The sequence below is a fragment of the Tasmannia lanceolata genome, unplaced genomic scaffold (assembly GCF_043159265.1).
Source record: "Tasmannia lanceolata isolate RefF3 unplaced genomic scaffold, GAP_Taslan_0.1 ptg000002l, whole genome shotgun sequence".
In the NCBI taxonomy this organism is placed as follows: domain Eukaryota; kingdom Viridiplantae; phylum Streptophyta; class Magnoliopsida; order Canellales; family Winteraceae; genus Tasmannia; species Tasmannia lanceolata.
Window position 1 is genome coordinate 18,956,577 of NW_027518679.1, and position 24,084 is coordinate 18,980,660.

General features: G+C 41.1%; 1 protein-coding gene across 1 annotated transcript in view; it reads left to right on the forward strand.

Annotated features, from left to right (window-relative positions):
* The window catches only part of LOC143884513 (pentatricopeptide repeat-containing protein At1g80270, mitochondrial-like), a 56,063-nt gene extending 39,537 nt beyond the window's left edge, over positions 1 to 16,526 (forward strand). Inside the window, exon 3 of the mRNA XM_077388170.1 lies at positions 14,971 to 16,526. Coding sequence (XP_077244285.1) covers positions 14,971 to 16,218 — 1,248 coding nt within the window. The 3' untranslated portion in view covers positions 16,219 to 16,526. The remainder of the gene's footprint in view (positions 1 to 14,970) is intronic.
* The last annotated feature ends 7,558 nt before the right edge of the window (positions 16,527 to 24,084 follow it).

A 24,084-nucleotide genomic window follows, 5' to 3' on the forward strand; every position in this document is an offset into this window, starting at 1 on the left:
TCCATATACTCTATCCTAGTCCAGCTCAGTCTAAAACCTTTGGATTCCAAAGTAGTTCTCCATAACTCTAACTTAGTATTAACTCCTGCTTTGGTTTCTTCAATTAATACTATGTCATCTGCAAATAACATACACCATGACACCTCGTCCTGGATACCCTCAGTAAGTTCATCCATTACTAGCGTAAAAAGATAAGGGCTTAGAGTTGATTCTTGGTGCAATCCTATTTTAATTGGAAACTCACTAGACCTGCCATCCGTAGTTCTGACACTAGTTACTGCTCCATCGTACATATCCTTAATCATATCAACATATTTAATAAGTACTATTTTCTCTAAATCTCTCCATTAACCGCCTAATCAAGAAGATAGCTTTCATAGTCGATCGTCCGATCATGAAGCCAAACTGATTCTCTGACACCTTAGTCTCTTTTCTTAGTCAATTGCTCAATTACCCTCTCCCAAAGCTTCATGGTGTGACTCATTAGCTTAATTCCCCGGTAAGTGGTGCAACTCTGAATATCCCATTTATTCTTATAAATAGGTACTAATGTACTCTTCCTCCACTCATTAGGCATCTTCTTAGTCTTCAAAATATTGTTAAATAATCTAGTTAACCAAACCAAACCCACTTCACCTAAGCATCTCCAAGTCTCATTAGGAATACCGTCAGGCCCCATAGCCTTACCTAATTTCATCTTTTTCATAGCTACTCTTACCTCTGATGTTCGGATTCTACGAACAAGCCTTTGGTTTGTATAATCAAAAGCGTTATCAAGTTACCCCAAATTCGCTACGGGTTCTCCATTAAACAACTTATCGAAGTAACTTCACATCTCTTAACCTTGTTTTCTTTTACTAACAATCTTTGATTCTCGTTTTTGATCCATTTTATATGATTCAAGTCCCTGCTCTTCCTTTCTCTCATCTTAGCAAGCTTGTAAACATCTTTTCCACCCTCTTTCGTCCTTAACCTGTGGTACAAATGCTCATAGGCCTGTCTCTAGCTTCCCTTACTGCATTCTTAGCTTCTTTTGTAGGCAATTTATACTTCTAAATGTTATCCTCATTTCTACACTTATGCAAACATTTATAACACTCTCTTTTAGACCTAATGGCCTTTTGGACCTCTTCATTCCACCACCATGTATCTTTAGACGTGGCCTACTTTCCCTAGATTCTCCAAGTACCTCTCTAGCCACTTTCCGGATATAACTAGCCATCTCATTCCATATAATATTAGTCCCTTTGTGATGACTCCAAGGTCAACAGTCCATCCTTAAACATATTTAGTTTTTCCCCTTTGAGATTCCACACCTAGTCCTCGGATGTCTAACATCTCTATCTTTTCTCTTCCAACGTTTAGTGCATATATCCAACACCACGATCGTATGTTTTGTGACTAATCACAAGGTTTTAAATTTCGACCGAAATCCAAAATTTCGGTCGAGACCGAAATCAAAATGGCTTGAAATCGAAATGTTACAAAATTTCGATCGAAATTTCGTTTTCCCCGAAATTTCGGGCTGAAATTTAAAGGATATCACCAAAAAATCAGATTTTTATTCATTATTTAATATTATTCGAAATTTCAGCCGAAATTACCGAAATTTCGGCCGAAACGAAATTTCAAGAATTTCGCCCTAAATTTTGCCGGGGATAAAATACTACGTTATTTGATTACATGAGATTTCGTCCGAAATTTCGGTTTCGGTGAGGACCGAAACACACTCCGAAACCGAAATTTAAAACCTTGACGAAACACTCCCCAGGTATGACTTTACAATCTTTACACGCAGCTTTGTCCTCTCTCCTAGTGAGGATAAAATCTATCTGGCTATAGTTGGTGCCAGTCCTAAGGGTTATCAAGTGTGAATCTCTTTTCTTGAAATAAGTATTTGTTAACATCAACTCATATGCCACTGCAAAATCCAAAATATCTTCTTCTACCTCATTCATATATTGCCAAAACCAAGTCCTTCATGAACCCTCTCAAAACCTCCACTGGTTCTTCCCACATGCCCGTTTAAATCTCCTCATAGAAATAAATTCTCTCTGTGTGGTATTCCTTGGACTACTTCATCCATATCCTCCCAAAATTGCCACTTGACAGTCATTTAATCCTATTTGAGGGGCATACACACTAATAACATTAATCGTATCTTCACCTAATATTAATTTAATTAGAATAATTCTATCACCCTTCCTTTTAACATCTACAACCTCATTTCTTAGGCTCTTATCTATTATAATCCCTACCCATTTTTATTCCTCTCCTTCCCTGTATACCATAACCTGAAACACGCATTTTCTATTTCCTTAGATTTTTCTCCTACCCATTTAGTCTCCTGAAGGAAAGCTTTATTAACTCTCCTTCTACTCAACGTATCAACTAATTCCCTCAGCTTACCTGTTAGTGAGCCTATCTTCCAACATGCTAAATGAATCCTACTATCTTGGACTAGCTTCCTCGCCCTTTACACCCGTCTAGTGAAGTGCGAGGACCCTTGCTCATTTTTCACTACACCTGGGCGCCGATGTGGCGCATCACTAAGAGAGTGACGGCCCAAGACTAGCCTCCTCACCCCTGCACCAGCCCATGAACGTGCAAAGGACCCTTGCTCATTTACTTGTTGCATGGATTCTTTGTGCCCTATGCTGAATTCGTGTCGACACGTCTCCACGTGCGAATTGGACACGGATTCGGGTTGGACACACCCGAATTCTTATCGTAGCCGTGTCCCACACGAATCTTTTTTTTTAGGTGAATCAGACTCATCGTTATCTCTTTTAAAATGTGAATCCTGTATATTTTCCCTTTAAACTTGTTTTCTTTTTTTATGTGAAAGCACAACCCGTACTCTTTTAATAAAAACACTAGCGCCTCGACCCTCAAACATCGACCTCCCCTCCTCCTTCGACTGTCTGGAACAAAGTTATGCCCTTTTCGAAGGCTAGGAGTTCTGGACTAGGCGTATTTTGCTGGTTCCTCCTAGGTATTATATTTAGTTGACTTTATTTATTTATTAAAAACATACCAATTAAAATCAAAATTGAGGTGGGATGATCCGAAAATACTGAAACAATGGGTTGGTCTGGTTGAACATGTCGGAATTATTCTGGTCTTTAGCCATTTTTAATTTTTTGAAGTATTGGCCAGTACAGGCGATCTCCGTGGGTTATGCATGTTGACAGAAAATCTTTACTTCCTAAAAAGCTGGACCAAATAAATACGTTCTTTCGAATGGTCCAAATCAATACATTTTTTTATTTAAAAAAATGCAAACAAATAATACCTATTTAGTTGACCATCTTCCTTGAAATATTATGACTGTGTATGTAGCTTCTAGTTATCAATGTATAATCATATGTTATGTCAGTCTATCCCTCCATAAGAAACAAGAAGTTCCTGTAATTCTCCTTTCCATCTGAGTAGTGCACAAATTGCAAAAATATCTAACGTCAAACACGGTTAGACGCTGGGGACTCAGACCTTGTGAAGGCAAAAAACCATGGTTAGAGCAAGTTGACTTCATGACTTGACTGAATCAGATTGTTTCTAAATGATTCAAATAACATATTTTACTATTTTAGTCAGAAAGTATTATGTCAATTGCACTTTTTCTATGAGTAGTCATCAGAGCTATTAGTACCTGAAGTAAAGACATGCTAACTTTGAAGTATAGACACCAAAGCTATTAATTCCAAAGGGAGCCCGGATGGTCAGGTGGGTAAGGTTTGATCAAAGATGGAAGTGCTAATTTGGTTATGGAATTTTCATACTACTATGGGATTGGATAAAGCCTGCAAGTAGTGTGCATAGCCCTTCTAGGTGGTCTTAGATTGTGTTGTTGAGGAAGAGAATGAGAGAAAATTTTTGAGTTGGGAAAATCTCCCCCACTTATGTATTTATATAAAGAGAGATATACAAAAGACAAATATGCCGCCTATATACATTCACTAACACTCCCCCTCAAGCTGGAATGTGTATGTCAAACATTCCTAGCTTGCGACAATTATCACTCAATTTGGCTTTGTTCAATGGCTTGGTAAACAAATCCACTAATTGGTCCACTGATCTAGTAAACACTGTGCATATTTCTCCTCTTTGAATCCGATGCCAGATGAAGTGGCAATCAGCCTCGATATGTTTAGTTCTCTCATGAAAGATTGGATTTGTGGCAATGTGAATTGCTGCCTTGTTGTCACAATATAACTGAGAAGGAGATGAAGGGGAGAAACCAATCTCTGACAAGAGAGAGCGTAACCAAATGAGCTCTCCACTCGTGTGTGCCATAGCTCTATATTCCGCCTTTGCACTAGATTTGGAGATAACATCCTGTTTCTTGCTCAGCCATGACACAAGGTTACCTCCCACAAATGTGCAGTATCCTGTGATAGATCTCCTATCAGCTGGAGATCCTGCCCATTCTGTATCTGTGTACCCTTCTATCTTCTGATGTCCATATTTCTTGAATATTAACCCTCTACTTGGAGCATTTTTCAAATACCGAAGAATCTGAAGAACTGCTGCCCAGTGTAAAGTACGAGGTGAACTCATATGTTGGCTGACAGCACCAACAGCAAAGGAGATATCTGGGCATGTGACTGTAAGTTAGATAAGTTTACCAACCAGCCTCTTGAATCTGCCTGGGTCATCTAACAAGTCTCCCTCTTCAGGTAGTAACTTCACATTTGAGTCCATGGGAACTGAGGCAGGTTTCACTTCACGATAACCTGTCTCCTCAAGTAAGTCTAACACATATTTCCTCTGGGAGAGAGAAATCCTCTATGTCGAATATGCAACTTCAATACCCAAGAAGTATCTAAGATGACCCAAATCTTTGGGAGAGAACTCATTTTGCAAGGTCTTCAATTTCTGGATCTCAGCTGCATCACTGCCAGTGATGATGATGTCATCGACATAGACTATCAAGAGTACTCACCCAATTATAGACTGACAGTTGAAGACAGAATGATCAACTGCACACTGCTTCATACCAAAGCACATAATGGCATCACTGAACCTTCAAAACCATGCTCTAGGAGACTGCTTGAGACTATAAATTGATTTATTTAATCAACACACAGAGGATGACATCTCCCCCCTGAGCAACATACCCAAGAGGTTGCTCCATTTAAACTTCCTTTGTGAGCTCACCATGAAGAAATGCGTTTTTGACATCCAACTGATATAGAGGCCAGCCCTGATTGACAGCAAGAGAAAGTAGAACACGCACTGAAGGAATCTTTGCCACAGGAGAAAAGGTCTCACTATAGTCCACCCCAAACGTTTGAGTGTACCCTTTGGCAACCAAGCGCGCCTTAAGGCGCTCAACAGAGCCATCAGGCAAGTATTTGACCGTATAGACCCAACGACACCCAACAGGGCGTGCACCAGGAGGCAGAGGAACTAAATCTCCAGTCTAATTGGCCTGAAGGGCATCCATCTCAAGGTCCATAGCAGCACGCCACCCGGGTGATCAAGTGCTGCAGCCAAGGACTCTGGCAAAGAAACAAAAGATAGAGATGACACAAAACTGCGAAAAGCAGGAGTGAGAGCATCATATAAAAGAACAGACGAAATATGATGAACAATATTATGAGAACGAGTGCGAGATGCAATAGGAGAGTCGATAGATACCTCGGATGTGGAAGGAGGGAGCTCCTGATGGGCTGGCGATGTCGCTGCCGGAGATGGATGAGCTGCAGAGGTATGGCGGCGCTGATAGGTCTTCTTAATGACTGGAGCTGGAGGCCGAGTAGGTACCTGTAAGGGAAGAGATGTGTTTGGAATAGGAACCACATAAGGGGAAGGTAAGAGGGACGATGGAGATGGACGGACTACCAGGTTAGGAAGAACGGGAATCGGTAGAGGAAGATCTGAAGAATGATAGAGGGGTCGTATCCGGAGAGCTCAGGAAGAAGGGCTCAGTCTCGAAGAAGGTAACATCTGTCGAGACATAGGATCGACGCAACCGAGGGCTATAACAGCGATAACCTTTCTGGGTCCGTGAGTAGCTGAGAAAAAGATTTTGTTCAGATTTAGGATCTAATTTGTCCAATCCAGGCCCAAGGTTGTCGACAGAGCAAACACACCCGAATACCCGAGCAGTAATAGGAAATGGCTCATGATGAGGACGTAAAATTGAGAAAGGGGATGAGCCGCCTAGAACCGAGGAAGGAAGTCGATTGGTCAAATAGTTAGCAGTGAGAACTGTATCACCCCAATAAGACTTGGGAGCTTGCATATGGAAGAGAAGAGTGCGAGCTCCATCTAATAATGATCACATTTTCCGTTCGGCAACACCATTTTGTTAAGAGGTGTGAGCACAGGAAGATTGATGAAGGATACCACGAGTGGAAAGGAACTCCTCAAAACCATTGGATTTTGAGAAATATTCCCTGGCATTATCAGTGCGAAGGCATTTAAGAGTGCAATTAAATTGGTTAGTAACTTCTGAGAGAAAAGTACGAAAAACAGATAACACTTCTGAGCGGATCTTTCAGTAAATAAAGCCAACACATACGTGAATAATCATCAATAAAAATGACAAAATAATGATGTCTAAAAACAGAGGTAATCCGCGAGGGACCCCATACATCGGAATGCACTAAATCAAAAGGGTGTGAAGCCCGACTAACAGGCCTAGACTGCATGGACACCCTATGGTGTTTCCCAAGTTCACAGGCCTCGAACGAAAAAGGGGTAACAGAAGAAGAAACGATAAATGTCCGTCGCAAATGATCAAGGCTGGGATGTCGAAGACAGTAGTGCCACTAATATGCGTTGCTGAAGCTGTGTAAAATGGTACGAGGAGGGCTACAGTCCAGACGATAAAGCCCATCAATCTCATGGCCCGAGCCAATCGTCCTCCAAGTAAAGAGATCCTGAAACAAGCAATAAGAGGGATAAAATGAGACAGAGGAGTTGAGATTTTTAGTAATCTGACTAACTGAGAGTAAACGAAATGGTGACTTTGGCACACATAGAATAGAGGATAATGTTAGACCAACATGAGGAGAAATATCACCAACACCAGAGATAGGAGTAGAGCTCCAATCAGCAAGTGTGATGGACTGATAAGAAATTGGACGAAAGGAACTATGTGAGGAAGAAGTACATGTCATATGATTGGAGGCTCCAGAATCTATGATCCAGGAGCTGGAGCTAGTAAGAAGAGATGCAGAGGAGCTACCTGGCTGAGCAAAAGTCGCAGTCGGGAGATGGCTGGTAGACCTGAGACGCTGTAACTCATCATAGTCGGCACGAGACATAAAGACCCCATCAGCTTGAGGTCCAATGCTGGGTGGAACTGAAGGAGAGGAGGGCTCGGAAGATTCTGGTGCTGCGAGATGTGCGGAGCGGCCAAAACGAGCTTCAGAGGAAGGACGAAGCTCAGGGTGCAGTACATAGCAAGTCTCCATATAGTGCCCCTCACGATGACAGTGTGAGCAATATGGACGTGGTCAGCCACCACGCCCTGCAGGAAGATCATGTCCACCGCCACGACCTCCACGACTAGAGTCACGGCCACAACCACGGCCAAAGGTGCCCCCACCACGTATAGCACGATCACCTACGCCATAGGCACCAGTGGCAGTAATATCAACCGAAGGAGCTGACACAGAGTCAGTAAGAGCACACTGCTGGGCACTCAAGTAAACCTCCTGAAGAGACGACTGTTCGTTGATGTGGAAGCGAACTTCAAAAATTTTCTCTCCAGGATCTTTGAATCGGGCACGTAATCACGTAGAATGCCGCGAAGGAGGCCACACTAATGTCTAACAACGCCATCATGCCAGACCCTAATATCTGCTTACGAAGGTGCATGAACTCAGGACCCAAAGTCTCGAGAAACTGCACGACACGTATATGATCACGTTGCTGAGCGGCCGTAGTCAAATCAGTGGTAAGAGGCATAAGGACATCTAACTGCTGGCAATGTGAAACAAACTGACTGTAGTAGGTCGAGAGAGGAGTGTCTCCGCAGCGAAGGTTCATCCACTGAGAATAGGTGGCACAGATTTGACATAGGTTGCCTTTCCCCGAGAAGGTAGTACCAGTATGATCCCAAACCTAGCGAGAAGTGGGAGGGTGTATCATGGTCCCGGCAATCTCATGGGACATACTCTGCCAGAGGAGAGTACGAATAAGGGCATCATCCTGTTCCCACTTATCATAAGTGGGATCACTTGAAGGAGGGGGGTCACGACGAAGAATAGGGATCTCCACCCTAGCAATCAGATAGGTCTCCACAGCCACTTTCCAATTCAGGTAATTGGAACCATCAAGCTTAACTGTGACATGGGAGGAAAAGAACAATCCATCTAAGAAGACAAGGGAATATACGAGGAAGAGGATGGGCAAGGAGTAGTAACCACAGAGGGCTGCACGAGAGAGGGATCCTTAATCACTGGGCTATCCATGAGTAAATAATCAAAGAAATTGGGTAAAGATGCTCGAAATATCGTTTTTTTGGGCCGAATTTCGGTAATTTTGGCTGAAATTTTGTAAAGGAATAAAAAATTAATATTTTATGTGATATTTCGCCTGATATTTCGCCATAATTTCCTAAATTTCGACCGAAATTTTGTATGTTTCGGGTATTTCGGATTTCAGTCGTTTCGGTGTTGGTGTTGACCGAAATCCGAAATTTCAAACCATAAGTACTAGTACTATGGGTATGAAAATCTTCCCAGAGTAGCGAGAGCGAGCAGATGCGTTAGGTGTGCCTTACCTAATCTGAGGAAGATAGTTTCCCCTTGATCTGATTTTTTTTCTTTTTTTTATTGTTGATTGGTGTGCAACAATTTTATTTTACCCTTCAATCTCATCCTGATGGACTTCTCATGACTAATGTATATGCTTTTAAAGTGTTAATAAAATTTGTGGGTCCGCCTTGGGGCCTAAGTGGCACAATTCTGGGTTCAAAAGCTAAAAACTTTGCACTAGCTTTTTCTATGAATGGACTATGCAAAAATGCCAAAACTATTTCTGTAACTGGGGCTGGTGACATACGCGGTGTCCTCTGTTGACCTTTCTCTATATCTGGTAATTTTGTTCCCCGTGAGTTTTCTATTTATTTTATTTTGGAACTATTTTGCAGCTTTTAGAGTGTTTGAAAGAAAATAATCAGCTCGAGTTTGCTGAGCGAGATTACGCTTCCTACCTGGATTTGATTGCAAAGGTTTATGGTCTCGCCAAGGCTGAAAAGTATATTGTAAAAATTCCTGAATCCTACCGGATATAGAGAATTGAGATATGAGATGAAGAAGACTACGGGTATAGAGATATGAGATCAGATCCGCGGAGAAAAAAGAGAGGAGAATATTGTTTGAGATTTAAGCCATTTGGGAGGGGTAGGGGATTAGGGTTGTTAAAAAATAGGTCAAAATTAAGTCAAAATTAAGGTTTGGAGGCCCACGGGTGGGAAGTAGTGGAGATGGGGAGGGAGGTTAGAGGGCGTGGTATGGGAGGGGGGCGGGGGTATTGAAGAGTGGACCCGGGGGGGGGGGGGGGGGTGGGTGGGGCAGGGGGAGAGACAGGACAGATGGGGGGTGAGGGATTGGAGAAGGGGGGGTTTACTGGAGAGGGAGGCAGGGGGATATGGGGGCGGGGGTACTGGAGAGGGGCGCGGGGCCTGGGGATGGAGGGAATGGGGAGAGGAAAGAAGAAGGGAAGAGGAGAGGGGTTAGGGTCGGGTGGTTAGGGTTAGGGTTAGTGAGAGGGGAGAGGGAAGAAGAAGAAGAAGAAGGGGAGAGGAGAGGGGGGGTTTACTGGAGAGGGAGGCAGGGGGATATGTGGGCGGGGGTACTGGAGAGGGGTGCGGGGGCTGGGGATGGAAGGAATGGGGAGAGGAAAGAAGAAGGGAAGAGGAGAGGGGTTAGGGTCGGGTGGTTAGGGTTAGGGTTAGTGAGAGGGGAGAGGGAAGAAGAAGAAGAAGGGGAGAGGAGAGGGGTTTCTATAGTGGGTCCCTAAGGATTCAAAACCATAGGACTCTGATACCAGGTTGAGGAAGAGAATGAGAGAAAGAAATTGTGAGTTGGGAAAATCGCCCCCTCACTTATGTATTTATATAAAGAGATATATACAAAAGACAAATATGCCCATAGGCATATACATTCAATAACATGTGTAAAAGCCTAAATGTGTATCCTCTCACTATTGAATCCGACAACAAAACTGTAGTGGAAATGGCCCAATCAAAGTCATAGATACCCCATAAGATAAAATACTTCTGGCACAAGATTAAGGAGCTAATCCAGGAGCTCTTTGTAACCATAACTCACATTTATCGTGGGGGCAAATTGTATAGCTGACGCCTTGGTCAAAAAGGACTGTTTTAATCAAGAGATGTGCAGTACTAGCATGGTTTGAAATTTCAGTCTCGGCATATATTTCGGACCTAGCCAAAACCGAAATTTCAGCCGAAATCCCGAAATTTCGGTCGAAATTGGGTGAAGAAGCTCGAAATATCATTTTTTTGGGCCGAATTTCGGTAATTTTGGCTGTAATTTTGTGAAGGAATAAAAAATTAATATTTTATGTGATATTTCGCCAAAATTTCCTAAATTTCGACCGAAATTTTGTATGTTTCGGGTATTTCAGATTTTGGTCGTTTCGGTGTTGGTGTTGACCAAAATCCGAAATTTCAAACCATAAGTATTAGTACTATAGGTATGAAAATCTTCCCAGAGTAGCGAGAGCGAGCAGATGCGTTAGGTGTGCCTTACCTATTCTGAGGAAGATAGTTTCCCCTTGATCTGATTTTTATTTTTTATTATTGATTGGTGTTCAACAATTTTATTTTACCCTTCAATCTCATCCTGATGGACTTCTCATGACTAATGTATATGCTTTTAAAGTGTTAATAAAATTTGTGGGTCCGCCTTGGGGCCTAAGTGGCGCAATTCTAGGTTCAAAAACTAAAAACTTTGCAGTAGCTTTTTCTATGAATGGACTATGGAAAAATGCCAAAACTATTTCTGTAACTGGGGCTGATAACATACGCGGTGTCCTTTGTTGACCTTTCTCTATATCTGGTAATTTTGTTCCCCGTGATTTTTTATTTATTTTATTTTGGAACTGTTTCGCAGCTTTTAGAGTGTTTGAAAGAAAATAATCACTCGAGTTTGCTGAGCGAGATTACGCTTCCTACCTGGATTTGATTGCAAAGGTTTATGGTCTCGCCAAGGCTGAAAAGTATATTGTAAAAATTCCTGAATCCTTCCGGATATAGAGAATTGAGATATGAGATGAAGAAGACTACGGATATAGATATATGAGATTAGAGCCTCGGAGGAAAAAGAGAGGAGAATATTGTTTGAGATTTAAGCCATTTGGGAAGGGAAGGGGATTAGGGTTGTTAAAAAATGGGTCAAAATTAAGTCAAAATTTGGGTTTGGAGGCCCATGGGTGGGAAGTAGTGGAGATGGGGAGGGAGGTTGGAGGGCGTGGTATGGGAGGGGGGCGTGGTTACGGGTGAGGGGGACGAGGACAGATGGGGGGCGGGGGTATTGAAGAGTGGACCGGGGGGGGGAGACAGGACAGATGGGGGGTGAGGGATTGGAGAAGGGGGGTTTACTGGAGAGGGAGGCATGGGGATATGGGGGCGGGGGTACTGGAGAGGGGCGCGGGGGCTGGGGATGGAGGGAATGGGGAGAGGAAAGAAGAAGGGAAGAGGAGAGGGGTTAGGGTCGGGTGGTTAGGGTTAGGGTTAGTGAGAGGGGAGAGGGAAGAAGACGAAGAAGAAGGGGAGAGGAGAGGGGCGGTTTATTGGAGAGGGAGGCAGGGGGATTTGGGGCGGGGGTACTGGAGAGGGGCCCGGGGGCTGGGGATGGAGGGAATGGGGAGAGGAAAGAAGAAGGGAAGAGGAGAGGGGTTAGGGTCGGGTGGTTAGGGTTAGGGTTAGTGAGAGGGGAGAGGGAAGAAGAAGAAGAAGGGGAGAGGAGAGGGGCGGTTTATTGGAGAGGGAGGCTGGGGGATATGGGGGCGGGGGTACTGGAGAGGGGTGCGGGGGCTGGGGATGGAGGGAATGGGGAGAGGAAAGAAGAAGGGAAGAGGAGAGGGGTTAGGGTCAGGTGGTTAGGGTTAGGGTTAGTGAGAGGGGAGAGGGAAGAAGAAGAAGAAGAAGGGGAGAGGAGAGGGGTTTCTGTACGGGGTCCCTAGGGATTCAAAACCCTAGGACTCTGATACCATGTTGAGGAAGAGAATGAGAGAAAGAAATTGTGAGTTCGGAAACTCGCCCCCTCACTTATGTATTTATATAAAGAGAGATATACAAAAGACAAATATGCCCATAGGCATATACATTCACTAACATGTGTAAAAGCCTAAATGTGTATCCTCTCACTATTGAATCCGACAACAAAACTGTAGTGGAAATGGCCCAATCAAAGTCATAGATACCCCATAAGATAAAATACTTCTGGCACAAGATTAAGGAGCTAATCCAGGAGCTCTTTCTAACCATAACTCACATTTATCGTGGGGGCAAACTGTATAGCTGACGCCTTGGTCAAAAAGGACTGTTTTAATCAAGAGATGTGCAGTACTAGCATGGTTTGAAATTTCAGTCTCGGCATATATTTCGGACCTAGCCAAAACCGAAATTTCAGCCGAAATCCCGAAATTTCGGTCGAAATTGGGTAAAGAAGCTCGAAATATCATTTTTTTGGGCCGAATTTCGGTAATTTTGGCTGTAATTTTGTGAAGTAATAAAAAATTAATATTTTATGTGATATTTCGCCAAAATTTCCTAAATTTCGACCGAAATTTTGTATGTTTCGGGTATTTCGGATTTTGGTCGTTTCGGTGTTGGTGTTGACCAGAATCCGAAATTTCAGATTTCGGTCGAAATTTCAAACCATAAGTACTAGTACTATAGGTGTGAAAATCTTCCCAGAGTAGCGAGAGCGAGCAGATGCGTTTGGTGTGCCTTACCTATTCTGAGGAAGATAGTTTGCCCTTGATCTGATTTTTTTTTTCTTTTTTTTTTTTATTGATGATTGGTGTTCAACAATTTTATTTTACCCTTCAATCTCATGCTGATGGACTTCTCATGACTAATGTATATGCTTTTAGAGTGTTAATAAAATTTGTGGGTCCGCCTTGGGGCCTAAGTGGCACAATTCTGGGTTCAAAAACTAAAAACTTTGCAGTAGCTTTTTCTATGAATGAACTATGCAAAAATGCCAAAACTATTTCTGTAACTGGGGCTGATAACATACGCGGTGTCCTCTGTTGACCTTTCTCTATATCTGGTAATTTTGTTCCCCGTGATTTTTCTATTTATTTTATTTTGGTACTGTTTCACAGCTTTTAGAGTGTTTGAAAGAAAATAATCACTCGAGTTTGCTGAGCGAGATTACGCTTCCTACCTGGATTTGATTGCAATGGTTTATGGTTTCGCCAAGGCTGAAAAGTATATTGTAAAAATTCCTGAATCCTTCCGGATATAGAGAATTGAGATATGAGATGAAGAAGACTACGGATATAGAGATATGATATTAGAGCCGCGGAGAAAAAGAGAGGAGAATATTGTTTGAGATTTAAGCCATTTGGGAAGGGAAGGGGATTAGGGTTGTTAAAAAATGGGTCAAAATTAAGTCAAAATTTGGGTTTGGAGGCCCATGGGTGGGAAGTAGTGGAGATGGGGAGGGAGGTTGGAGGGCGTGGTATGGGAGGGGGGCGTGGTTACGGGTGAGGGGGACGAGGACAGATGGGGGGCGGGGGTATTGAAGAGTGGACCGGGGGTGGGGGGTGGGTGGAGGAGACAGGACAGATGGGGGGTGAGGGATTGGAGAAGGGGGGAGGAGAGGGGTTTCTGTAGGGGGTCCCTTGGGATTCAAAACCCTAGGACTCTGATACCATGTTGAGGAAGAGAATGAGAGAAAGAAATTGTGAGTTCGGAAACTCGCCCCCTCACTTATGTATTTATATAAAGAGAGATATACAAAAGACAAATATACCCATAGGCATATACATTCACTAACATGTGTAAAAGCCTAAATGTGTATCCTCTCACTATTGAATCCGACAACAAAACTGTAGTGGAAATGACCCAATCAAAGTCATAGATACCCCATAAGATAAAATACTTCTTGCACAAAATTAAGGAGCTAATGCAGAAGCTCTTTCTAACCGTAACTCACATTTATCGTGGGGGCAAACTGTATAGCCGACGCCTTGGTAAAAAAGGACTGTTTTAATCAAGGGATGTGCAGTACTAGCATTGTTTGAAATTTCGGTTTCGGCATATATTTCGGACCTAGCCGAAACCGAAATTTCAGCCGAAATCCCAAAATTTCGGTCGAAATTGGGTAAAGACGCTCGAAATATTGTTTTTTTGGGCCGAATTTCGGTAATTTTGGCTGAAATTTTGTAAAGGAATAAAAAATTAATATTTTATATGATATTTCGCCAAAATTTCCTAAATTTCGACCGAAATTTTGTATGTTTCGGGTATTTCGGATTTCGGTCGTTTCGGTGTTGGTGTTGACCGAAATCCGAAATTTCAAACCATAAGTACTAGTACTATAGGTATGAAAATCTTCCCAGAGTAGCGAGAGCGAGCAGATGCGTTACGTTGCCTTACCTAATCTGAGGAAGATAGTTTCCCCTTGATCTGATTTTTTTTTTCTTTTTTTTATTGTTGATTGGTGTGCAACAATTTTATTTTACCCTTCAATCTCATCCTGATGGACTTCTCATGACTAATGTATATGCTTTTAAATTGTTAATAAAATTTGTGGGTCCGCCTTGGGGCCTAAGTGGCACAATTCTGGGTTCAAAAACTAAAAACTTTGCACTAGCTTTTTCTATGAATGGACTATGCAAAAATGCCAAAACTATTTCTGTAACTGGGGCTGATAACATACACGGTGTCCTCTGTTGACCTTTCTCTATATCTGGTAATTTTGTTCCACGTGATTTTTCTATTTATTTTATTTTGGAACTGTTTTGCAGCTTTTAGAGTGTCTGAAAGAAAATAATCAGCTCGAGTTTGCTGAGCGAGATTACGCTTCCTACCTGGATTTGATTGCAAAGGTTTATGGTCTCGCCAAGGCTGAAAAGTATATTGTAAAAATTCCTGAATCCTTCCGAAGTGAAGTAATATACAGGACACTCTTGGCTAACTGTACTGGGGCTGTCAATGTCAAGAAAGCGGAACAAGTGTTTAACAAGATGAGGGACCTCGGTTTCCCATTGTCAGCATTTTCTTGCAACCAGTTGCTTTTGCTCTATAAGAGGAGTGATAGGAGAAAGATAGCAGATGTTCTATTGATGATGGAGAAGGAAAATGTCAAGCCAACTAGGTTCACGTACAGTCTTTTGGTGGATACCAAAGGCCGTTCAAATGATATAACAGGAATGGAACTTGTTGTTGAGACCATGAAGGCGGAAGGTGTTGAACCTGATTTTCTGACCCTTGCAATGATGGCAAGGTACTATATCTCTGCCGGACTCAAAGAGAAAGCAGATGCGATCTTGGAGGAGATGGAGGGGAGCGGCCTAAAGGAAAATCATGATTCTTGCAAGGCTTTGCTTCCTTTGTATGCAGCTCTCGGCAAAGCTGACGACGTGGAAAGGGTTTGGAAGGTGTTTGAGGTTAGACCCCGCTTAGATGAGGGTTTAGCTGCGATTGAAGCTTGGGGTAAGCTTGGGAGTGTAGAAAAAGCAGAGGAGGTCTTTGAGAAGATGTTTAAGTTGTGGAATAAGCTCTCTGTCAAATGTTACAATGCCCTTTTGGTGGTTTATGCTAATCATAAGATGCTGTCCAAGGGAAAGGATTTGGCGAAGCGAATGTCGGATAATGGGGTCATGATCGGTCCATTCACTTGGGATGCACTTGTGAAGCTCTATGTGGGGGCCGGTGAAGTGGAGAAAGCGGACTCGATCTTGCAGAAGGCAACTCAGCAGAGCCCCCAGCAGCCGCTATACAACTCCTACTTGGCTATCTTGGATAAGTATGCCAAAAGGGGTGACATCCATAATGCCGAGAAGGTGTTTCACAGGTTGAGACAGTGTGGGTATGTGGGTAGGTCGCAGCCGTACTATATGCTCCTTCAGGCTTATGTTGCGGCGAAAACTCCTGCTTATGGGTTTAGGGAGAGGATGAAAGCTGATAACATATTTCCAAGCAAGTCATTGGCGGGACAGCTGGCAAGGATTGATTCATTTAAGAAGACGCAGTTGTCGGAGTTGCTTGATTGAGACGAGTTCCAGGATGCGGTATGAGATTCTTTCTCCCCACTTAATGTGTTTTTCTACTAATACTTTAGAGGAGCGGATGCGATTCAATGTTGTTTATGTTGGGGAATGGATGCTTCCCTGACCTGACCCATATGCTGTTTTGAGTAATAAGCTTTTTATACATAAGATTGAGGTGCATAGCTGGAATATGTCCGCACGAGCTTAGAAACATTGGTACTCAGTGTTGAACCTCTAGCTGTATTGGTAAAGACTGTTATTCAACCCTGATGTCGGAGGTTAACAAAGAGAAGAAAGTGGTAATTGTTGAATGGAACTTCTTGCTATTCTTATCTCTCTGAGGTAAGCCTATGAGAGTTCAGATAATTGTGAAGTCTCTTTCATAGATAACCATATTGTTAGATGAGGGACTTCTATGATATAAGTTTGAATGGAACTTGTGCTGTTCCATGCTTCTCTTCTAATGAGAGATCCCATTCATACATATTTGAATGGAACTCATACTGTTACAGGTTTTTCTCTCTCAAAGAATCATTCTGACTGGATGATCTCAACTTTCCAGTGATCACTCATCCATTGCCTTTACGGTCACCAGGTTATATCCTAAGCTGTGACCTTGAGAAGTGAAGGGATATATCTTTCTAGGTTGCCTTTTCGATATTAGTATAAATCATTAAGTTCATCAGATCATGGTCCGACTAGAAGTAATGGCTGGGATTAAAAGAACACATTTTTAACAAGTTTTAAATTGGAGGGTACAATTATGGTCATTTTCTATGAGATAGGGACATTTCGGTCATTTTTCATGCAATATGACTTTTTTGTTATTTTTTATGCAAAATAGGGTGAAATGAAATTACCTCGTAATCTTTGAGTTTACCTTGGAAATTTTGCACGGACCCTAAATAAGATGTAGAAAGATCAATAGTTTTTTTTTTATTAACGGAGAAAAGCATCAAAAGTTCGTACGATTATTACTTTTGATCTAGACATTGGATCGGGCCTACACACATTCGTTAAAAATTGTTTGGACGAGCACTAACATGGGTAACTGAAAGAATCAATTAAAACCCTAGACAATCGTAAAAAGGACACTTCGGTCCACAAAGTTTAGTTTTTCCATTAAACATTTTATTTTGGGCAGTGATACCCCCTCTTCCTCTTTAGCCAGTACAACACTCCTTACACTCCAAATCTCTCTCTCTCTCTCTCTCTCTCTCTCTCTCTCTCTCTCTCTGTTGGTGGGCCAACGATTAATTTGTTGAAATCTTTGAACAGGGTAGGCCCCACCCATATTTTTAATAATGAAGTACCGTATGGCCCACGCCATAGCAAACCGTCCATTTGATGGGCCACGATGTAAATAGGCTACGCCCAAAATCTCATTTCCATAGGATGATCCTAGGCTCCTAGCCCTCCGATCTAAAGAGAAACTGCTTATCATGGAAACATTACAGATGGGAGGGTTGCGATCATCTTATGGAAATGATTTTCGGGGCACAACCTATTTACATTGTGGCCCATCAAATGGATAGTATGCTGGAAGAAGTACCCTGGAAAAGTACCGAAGTACTATGGAAGAACCTTTTTGTGGCTTTTTGAGTCCGAATTTATTTAGGTGGTCTTGAGGTCAATTGGGTGGTCTTAAGTGAATTAAGATGTAGAAAGATTCAAGTAAATTACAGTTTCAATATATAAGGTACTGTAAAAAGCACGAATGGATTTTAGGTGAATTAAGAATTTTTTTTTTTACTATTGTAACTAATTTTACTATCTCAAGTAAATTAGGGTTTCCATATAAAAGGTATTGTAAAATGTCTTCAACGAATTCCAAAGTTTTCCTAGTGTGGATTTAGGGCTGGCAATTTCACCCGAAAAAGAGGGGATCCGCCCCGCCCCGCCCCGCCCCGTTTGGGGCGGGGATTCCCCGATTTGATAGGGGAAGGGGAAGGGGAAAGGGAATTTAAAAATTCTCCGGTGCGGGAAGGGGAAGGGGATGTAGTTGTCCCCTCCCCTCCCCTCCCCACCCCGCCCTGCCCCACTCGCCCCGTTAATCAATGCCATTTTTTTGTATATTTTTAAGTGTTTTTTTTATAGGAAAACTACTAGAAACTCTGTGGATCGGCTACAAGATTCCCCAAAACATAAACTTAGCTTGTCTTTTCCTTTTAATTAGCTTCTGAGAGCATTTTGGGAACTATAATAACCTTTTGACAGATGTTAAAATAATAAAGACAACCTGAGTGAATGCCATTATCAAAAAATCGTAGTGCCAACATCTGTGGCGAAAATAAAATAATAAAATAATAAATTGCATTTTTATTTTGGTTAGGGACTTAGGGTTTCCTTAATTCCTTCCCACGAAAGAAACATTGCTCAGGTTAGGGACACAGTTCACTTTTTGCATTTTGGTGATTCCTAAGCCTCTGAACATTGCTCAGGCATCTATTTGGGTTTATAACGACTGTTGGTGCGACTGCTGCGAGGGCACTCAAGAGTCAAGTCAGTACTTCAAGGGATTTTGCTATCTTCTGAAGAGTAGAAATATATCTCCTTCGTCTACAAGTATGTTAGTTTATAACATTTTTATATATTGAAATTGCATCAAGTTGATTAGGGACACCCATCATCAGTGTATCAATGACTAAAGAGGGGGTGATGTTGGAGTGGGGCGGGGCGGGGATTTTGTCCCCGAAGGATGCGGGGAGGGGGGAAATTCCCTGCAAAGGGGAAGGGGTAGGGGACCCCAACATCCGGCCCCGACCGGCCCCGTTGCCAGCCCTATGTGGATTCCTTTGATCTTCGTATTTATTTCTTGATAAAGCCTCTTCGTTATTTAAGTGGCAACCTATCTTTATCACTTTACAAAATTTGGAATTTAGATACATAGATCATTGATGTTTTGTCCTATATGATACATTCCCATTTATTGTGTATGGCTTTCGGCTTAAAAACTCTAACCATCCTACTGGGTCAGATGTGTGTTGTTGTCCAATATCACTTTCACATCAAATCATAGACACACTATTGGACAGACGTGGCACTCTATAGCCATTATTCTAGACAGATTACTCAAGCCATTTAATCAAGGGAGTTTTTATATACACACTATTGGACAGACGTGGCACTCTATAGGCATTATTTTAGACAGATTATTCGAGCCATTTAATAAAGAGAGTTTTGATATGATGGCCGACCGGGTAATTTACAAGGGCTAGGTGGCAAACCATCAAGGTCGTATAAATTATCTATTAAAGAAACCTCGCATTCTTTATTATAAGTACAACAATAATTTTGAGTTGACAACTATGATTTAGACATTTGCATCTATGTCAACTTGTGCAGATTAATTTAAAGACAACTATCAAAAGGGCAGTGATAAATCGACTCCCAAATATCTTAAATCGACTCCCTATGTGTCTTTCTCCCTCCGGAACAATAATTTTGAGTTGACAACTATGATTTAGGCATTGGCATCCATATCAACTTGTGCAAATTAATTTAAAGACAACTATCAAAAGGGCAGTTATAAATCGACTCCCTATGAACACATAGGGAGTCTATTTAAGTTATTTGGGAGTCGATTTATCACTGCCGACACATAGGGAGTCGATTTAAAATATTTGGTAGTCGATTTATCACTGCCTCAGGGAGAAAGACACGTAGGGAGTCGATTTAAGATATTTAGGAGTCGATTTATCACTGCCTCTATCAAAATCATATAATATATGTGAAGCTTGAATGAGGGCAAGAAAAAGAATCTTAAAATCATCAGGGCCAAATATGAATTCCACTGTAATTAGCAAAATAATCCAATTCTTGGGGTAAATTTTTAAAGTAATACTTTCAGTCTCTACTAGCCCATCGGAGTCTCTTTCATAGTCTAATTAAAATCTAATGTTGATATTAGATCAGGTTTTAGATGGCTACGGGATCCTAGTCTCGGGGTCAACTTTAGTGGATATTGTATTTATTTGAAAATTTAACCGTATTTTAGTTATTTACCATTCTCAATTTTTCGCAAAACGAAGCCCCATTATGAATATATTTTCCATTATAATTAATCCCTAAGATCATGCTTTGCAATTATGAAAAATTAAGTAATGGAATATTGGTGGACCCAATTGTGTGAGAGAGGTGGGGATGGAGGGACAGGGAGACACTTGAGTTAGAGGGAGTGAGAGCATCACAAATTCCTAAAAAATACTGAAAAAAATGCCTACTTAAAATCAGTCTTTCAATTTTAGAGGATTTTCATGATCTCCACTCCCACCAACTGAGTGCGTTGGGATTACAGAACTCAAGAATCAGTGTTGACAACAAATTCCAATCATATTCCAATTCCTCTGGTAAAGAAAATGTTAACTCCGATTCTAGTATTTGGGGAGCTACATTTCGGATCCATGTGAAAATCCTCTGCCAATTCAAAAAGATAAATTAATAGGCTGATATTGATGCCAACAAACCTAGCTTTCAAAGGGTGTTTAGAGCAATTAAACACTATTAAAAATAGTTTGGTTACTCATTTCAACTGAGGTTCAATCTCAGCTTACCTACCGAAAAAAAAAGAGACAAAGTGTTCTGTCATGGATCCTCTCAAGGAGTTTTGAAAATGGTGAGATCCATTGAACATGACCTAAATGATTTACATATCCAATAGTTCTTGTCTATTTCTCACTTGAAAGAGAGCCCATGAATATTCAGGTTTTCCTCCCAAAGAATTTGTTGTCCATAGCAGGAGAATACATATTCGAGGCTATTTTCCATGTTTTTTGTAGAGGTTTTCCTCTGCGTAAGACAACAAATATGTGAAGAAGTGCTCTCCAAATATCATGCGACAGATTGAAGGCGTGTGTGTATATATATATACACACACACACACATGAGAAAAGAGAAGTTACTCCCTCGAGTAGATAATTTATCTACTCCCAACTTAAAATAACAGTTGGGGCCACATTGTTTGGGTGATCCAAAGCATTCATTTGATAGGCTCTCACATAGATAGGGTGTGCCCAAAACATCTGCTCGATAGGATCTTCCTAACCCTATGAACTGTGGAGGCAAAAATGGACGTGTATATTTTTTGCCTCCACAATTCATAGGGTTAGGATGATCCTATCGAGCTGATTTTTTGGGCACACCCTATCTATGTGAGGGCCCATCAAATGAATGCTTTGGATCACCCAAACAATGTGGCCACAACTGTTATTTTAAGGTAGGGAGTAGATAAGTTATCTACTCCATGGAGTACCTTCTCTTTTCTCTCTCTCTCTCTCTCTCTCTCTCTCTCTCTCTACATATATATATATATATATATATACGAGGAAAGTGTTAGTGAGCTTAAGCTCACCAAACTTATGATGAGCTTAAGCGCCCCAATCACATGGGTCCCACATTTTCTGTTGTGATCCAAACCATTCATTTGCAAGGCCTTATCATAGATAGGGTGTGTACCAAAAATCAGCTCCATAGGATCATCCTAACCCCTCCATTTGTGGAGGACAAAAATGGGCAGATTTGTGGACAAATAATGTCTGTCCATTTTGACCTCCACAAATGGATGGGTTAGGATTATCCTATGGAGCTGATTTTTGGTACACACCTTATCTATGATAGGGGCTTGCAAATGAATGGTTTGGATCACCACAGAAAATATGGGACCCATGTGATTGGGCGCTTAAGCTCACCACAAGTTTGGTGAGCTTAAGCTCACCAACACTTTCCTCTCTCTCTCTCTCTCTATATATATATATATATATATATATATATATATATATATATAAATATATTATATATATATAGCAGAAGAGAAAAGAAGAGAATTTTTTGAACTTTCTGAAAATTCTATGAGAATTACACATCACCTTTTTTGACTTTTTTTAACAAATGCACCCATTCAACCCACATATTTTCAATCCCACCCCCTCCTTTACGCTTTTTAACAAAGGCACCCATTAAAGCCACATAATTTCAATCTTACCCCCCTCCTTTATGGTTTTTTAATAAAAAATCTATAATGTGATCTTAACCATCCGATTTAAGAGGAATTATGGAAACCTCTATAGATTGGAGAGCTAGGATCAGCCTATGGAAATTATTTTTGGAGCACAACCTATTTATGTTGTGTTCCATCACATGAACGGTTTAGATCAACCTATGATGTGGTCTGTACAATTCTTTGTCGGCCCGTGCATCGCACGGGGTTTTTTGCTAGTATATATATATATATATATATATATATATATATATATATATATATATAGCAGAAGAGAAAAGAAGAGAATTTTTTGAATTATTTCAAAATTCTAATAAATTTACACATCACTTTTTTTGACTTTTTTTAACAAATGCACCCATTCAACTCACATATTTTCAATCCTACCCCCTCCTTATGCTTTTTTAATTAAAAATCTATAGGGTGATCTTAACCATCCGATTTAAGAGGGACAACATATTATGGAAACCTCTATAGATTGGAGGGCTAGGATCAGCCTATGGAAATGATTATTGGGGCACAACCTATTTATGTTGTGTTCCATCACATGGACGGTTTGGATCAACCTATGACGTGGTCTGTACAGTTCTTTGTAGGCCCGTGCATCGCACGGGGTTTTTTTACTATGATATATATATATATATATATATATATATATGAGAAAACATTTCCTACACACTTGTGTAGGTAAGTTACCTACACACTAGCTTAAAATACAGTGGGAGCTCACATTGTTTGGGTGATCCAAACCATTCATTTGAATGGTCCTCACAGAGATAGGGTGCCCACAAAAAATCAGATCCATAGGATCATCCCAACCCTACGATTTGTGGAGGTAAAATGGACGTGTATAAACCTTCACAAATTAGTCTATTTTTTGCCTCCATAGTTTGAATGGTTGGGATGATCCTATGGATCTGATTTTTTGTGGACACCCTATCTATGTGAGGACCATTCAAATGAATGGTTTGGATCACCCAAACAATGTGGGCCCCCACTGTATTTTAAGCTAGTGTGTAGGTAACTTACCTACACAAGTGTGTAGGAAATGTTTTCTATATATATATATATACACACACACAATAAGCTGAGATGAAAAGAAGAGAGTTTTTTTCATTTTTTTGAAAATCACATGAGAATTACGCGTCACATTTTTTGACTTTTTTGAACAAATGCACCCATTCAACTCATATAATTTCAATCCTACCCCCCCTTTATGCTTTTAACAAAGGCACCCATTAAATCATATAATTTCAATCCTACCCCCTCCTTTATGCTTTTAACAAAGGCACCCATTAAAGCCATATAATTTCGATCTTACCCCTCTCCTTTTATGGTCTTTTAATTAAAAAACTATAGGGTGATCTTGACCATCCGATAAGAGGAATTATGGAAACATCTATAGATTGGAGGGCTAGGATCGGCCTATGGAAATGATCTTTGAGGCACAACCTATTTATGTTGTGTTCCATCACATGGACAGTTTCGATCAACCTATGACGTGGTCCGTTGGTTTTTTAATAAAAAATCTATAGGGTGATCTTAACCATCCGATTTAAGAGGAATTATGGAAACATCTATAGATTGAAGGGCTAGGATCAGCCTATGGAAATGATTTTTGGGGCACAACCTATTTATGTTGTGTTCCATCACATGGACGGTTTGGATCAACCTATGACGTGGTCCGTACAGTTCTTTGTCGGCCCGTGCATCGCACGGGTTTTTTACTAGTATATATATAGCAGAAGAGAAAAGAAGAGAATTTTTTGAATTATTTCAAAATTCTAATAAAATTACACATCACTTTTTTTGACTTTTTTTAACAAATGCACCCATTCAACTCACATATTTTCAATCCTACCCCTTCCTTTATG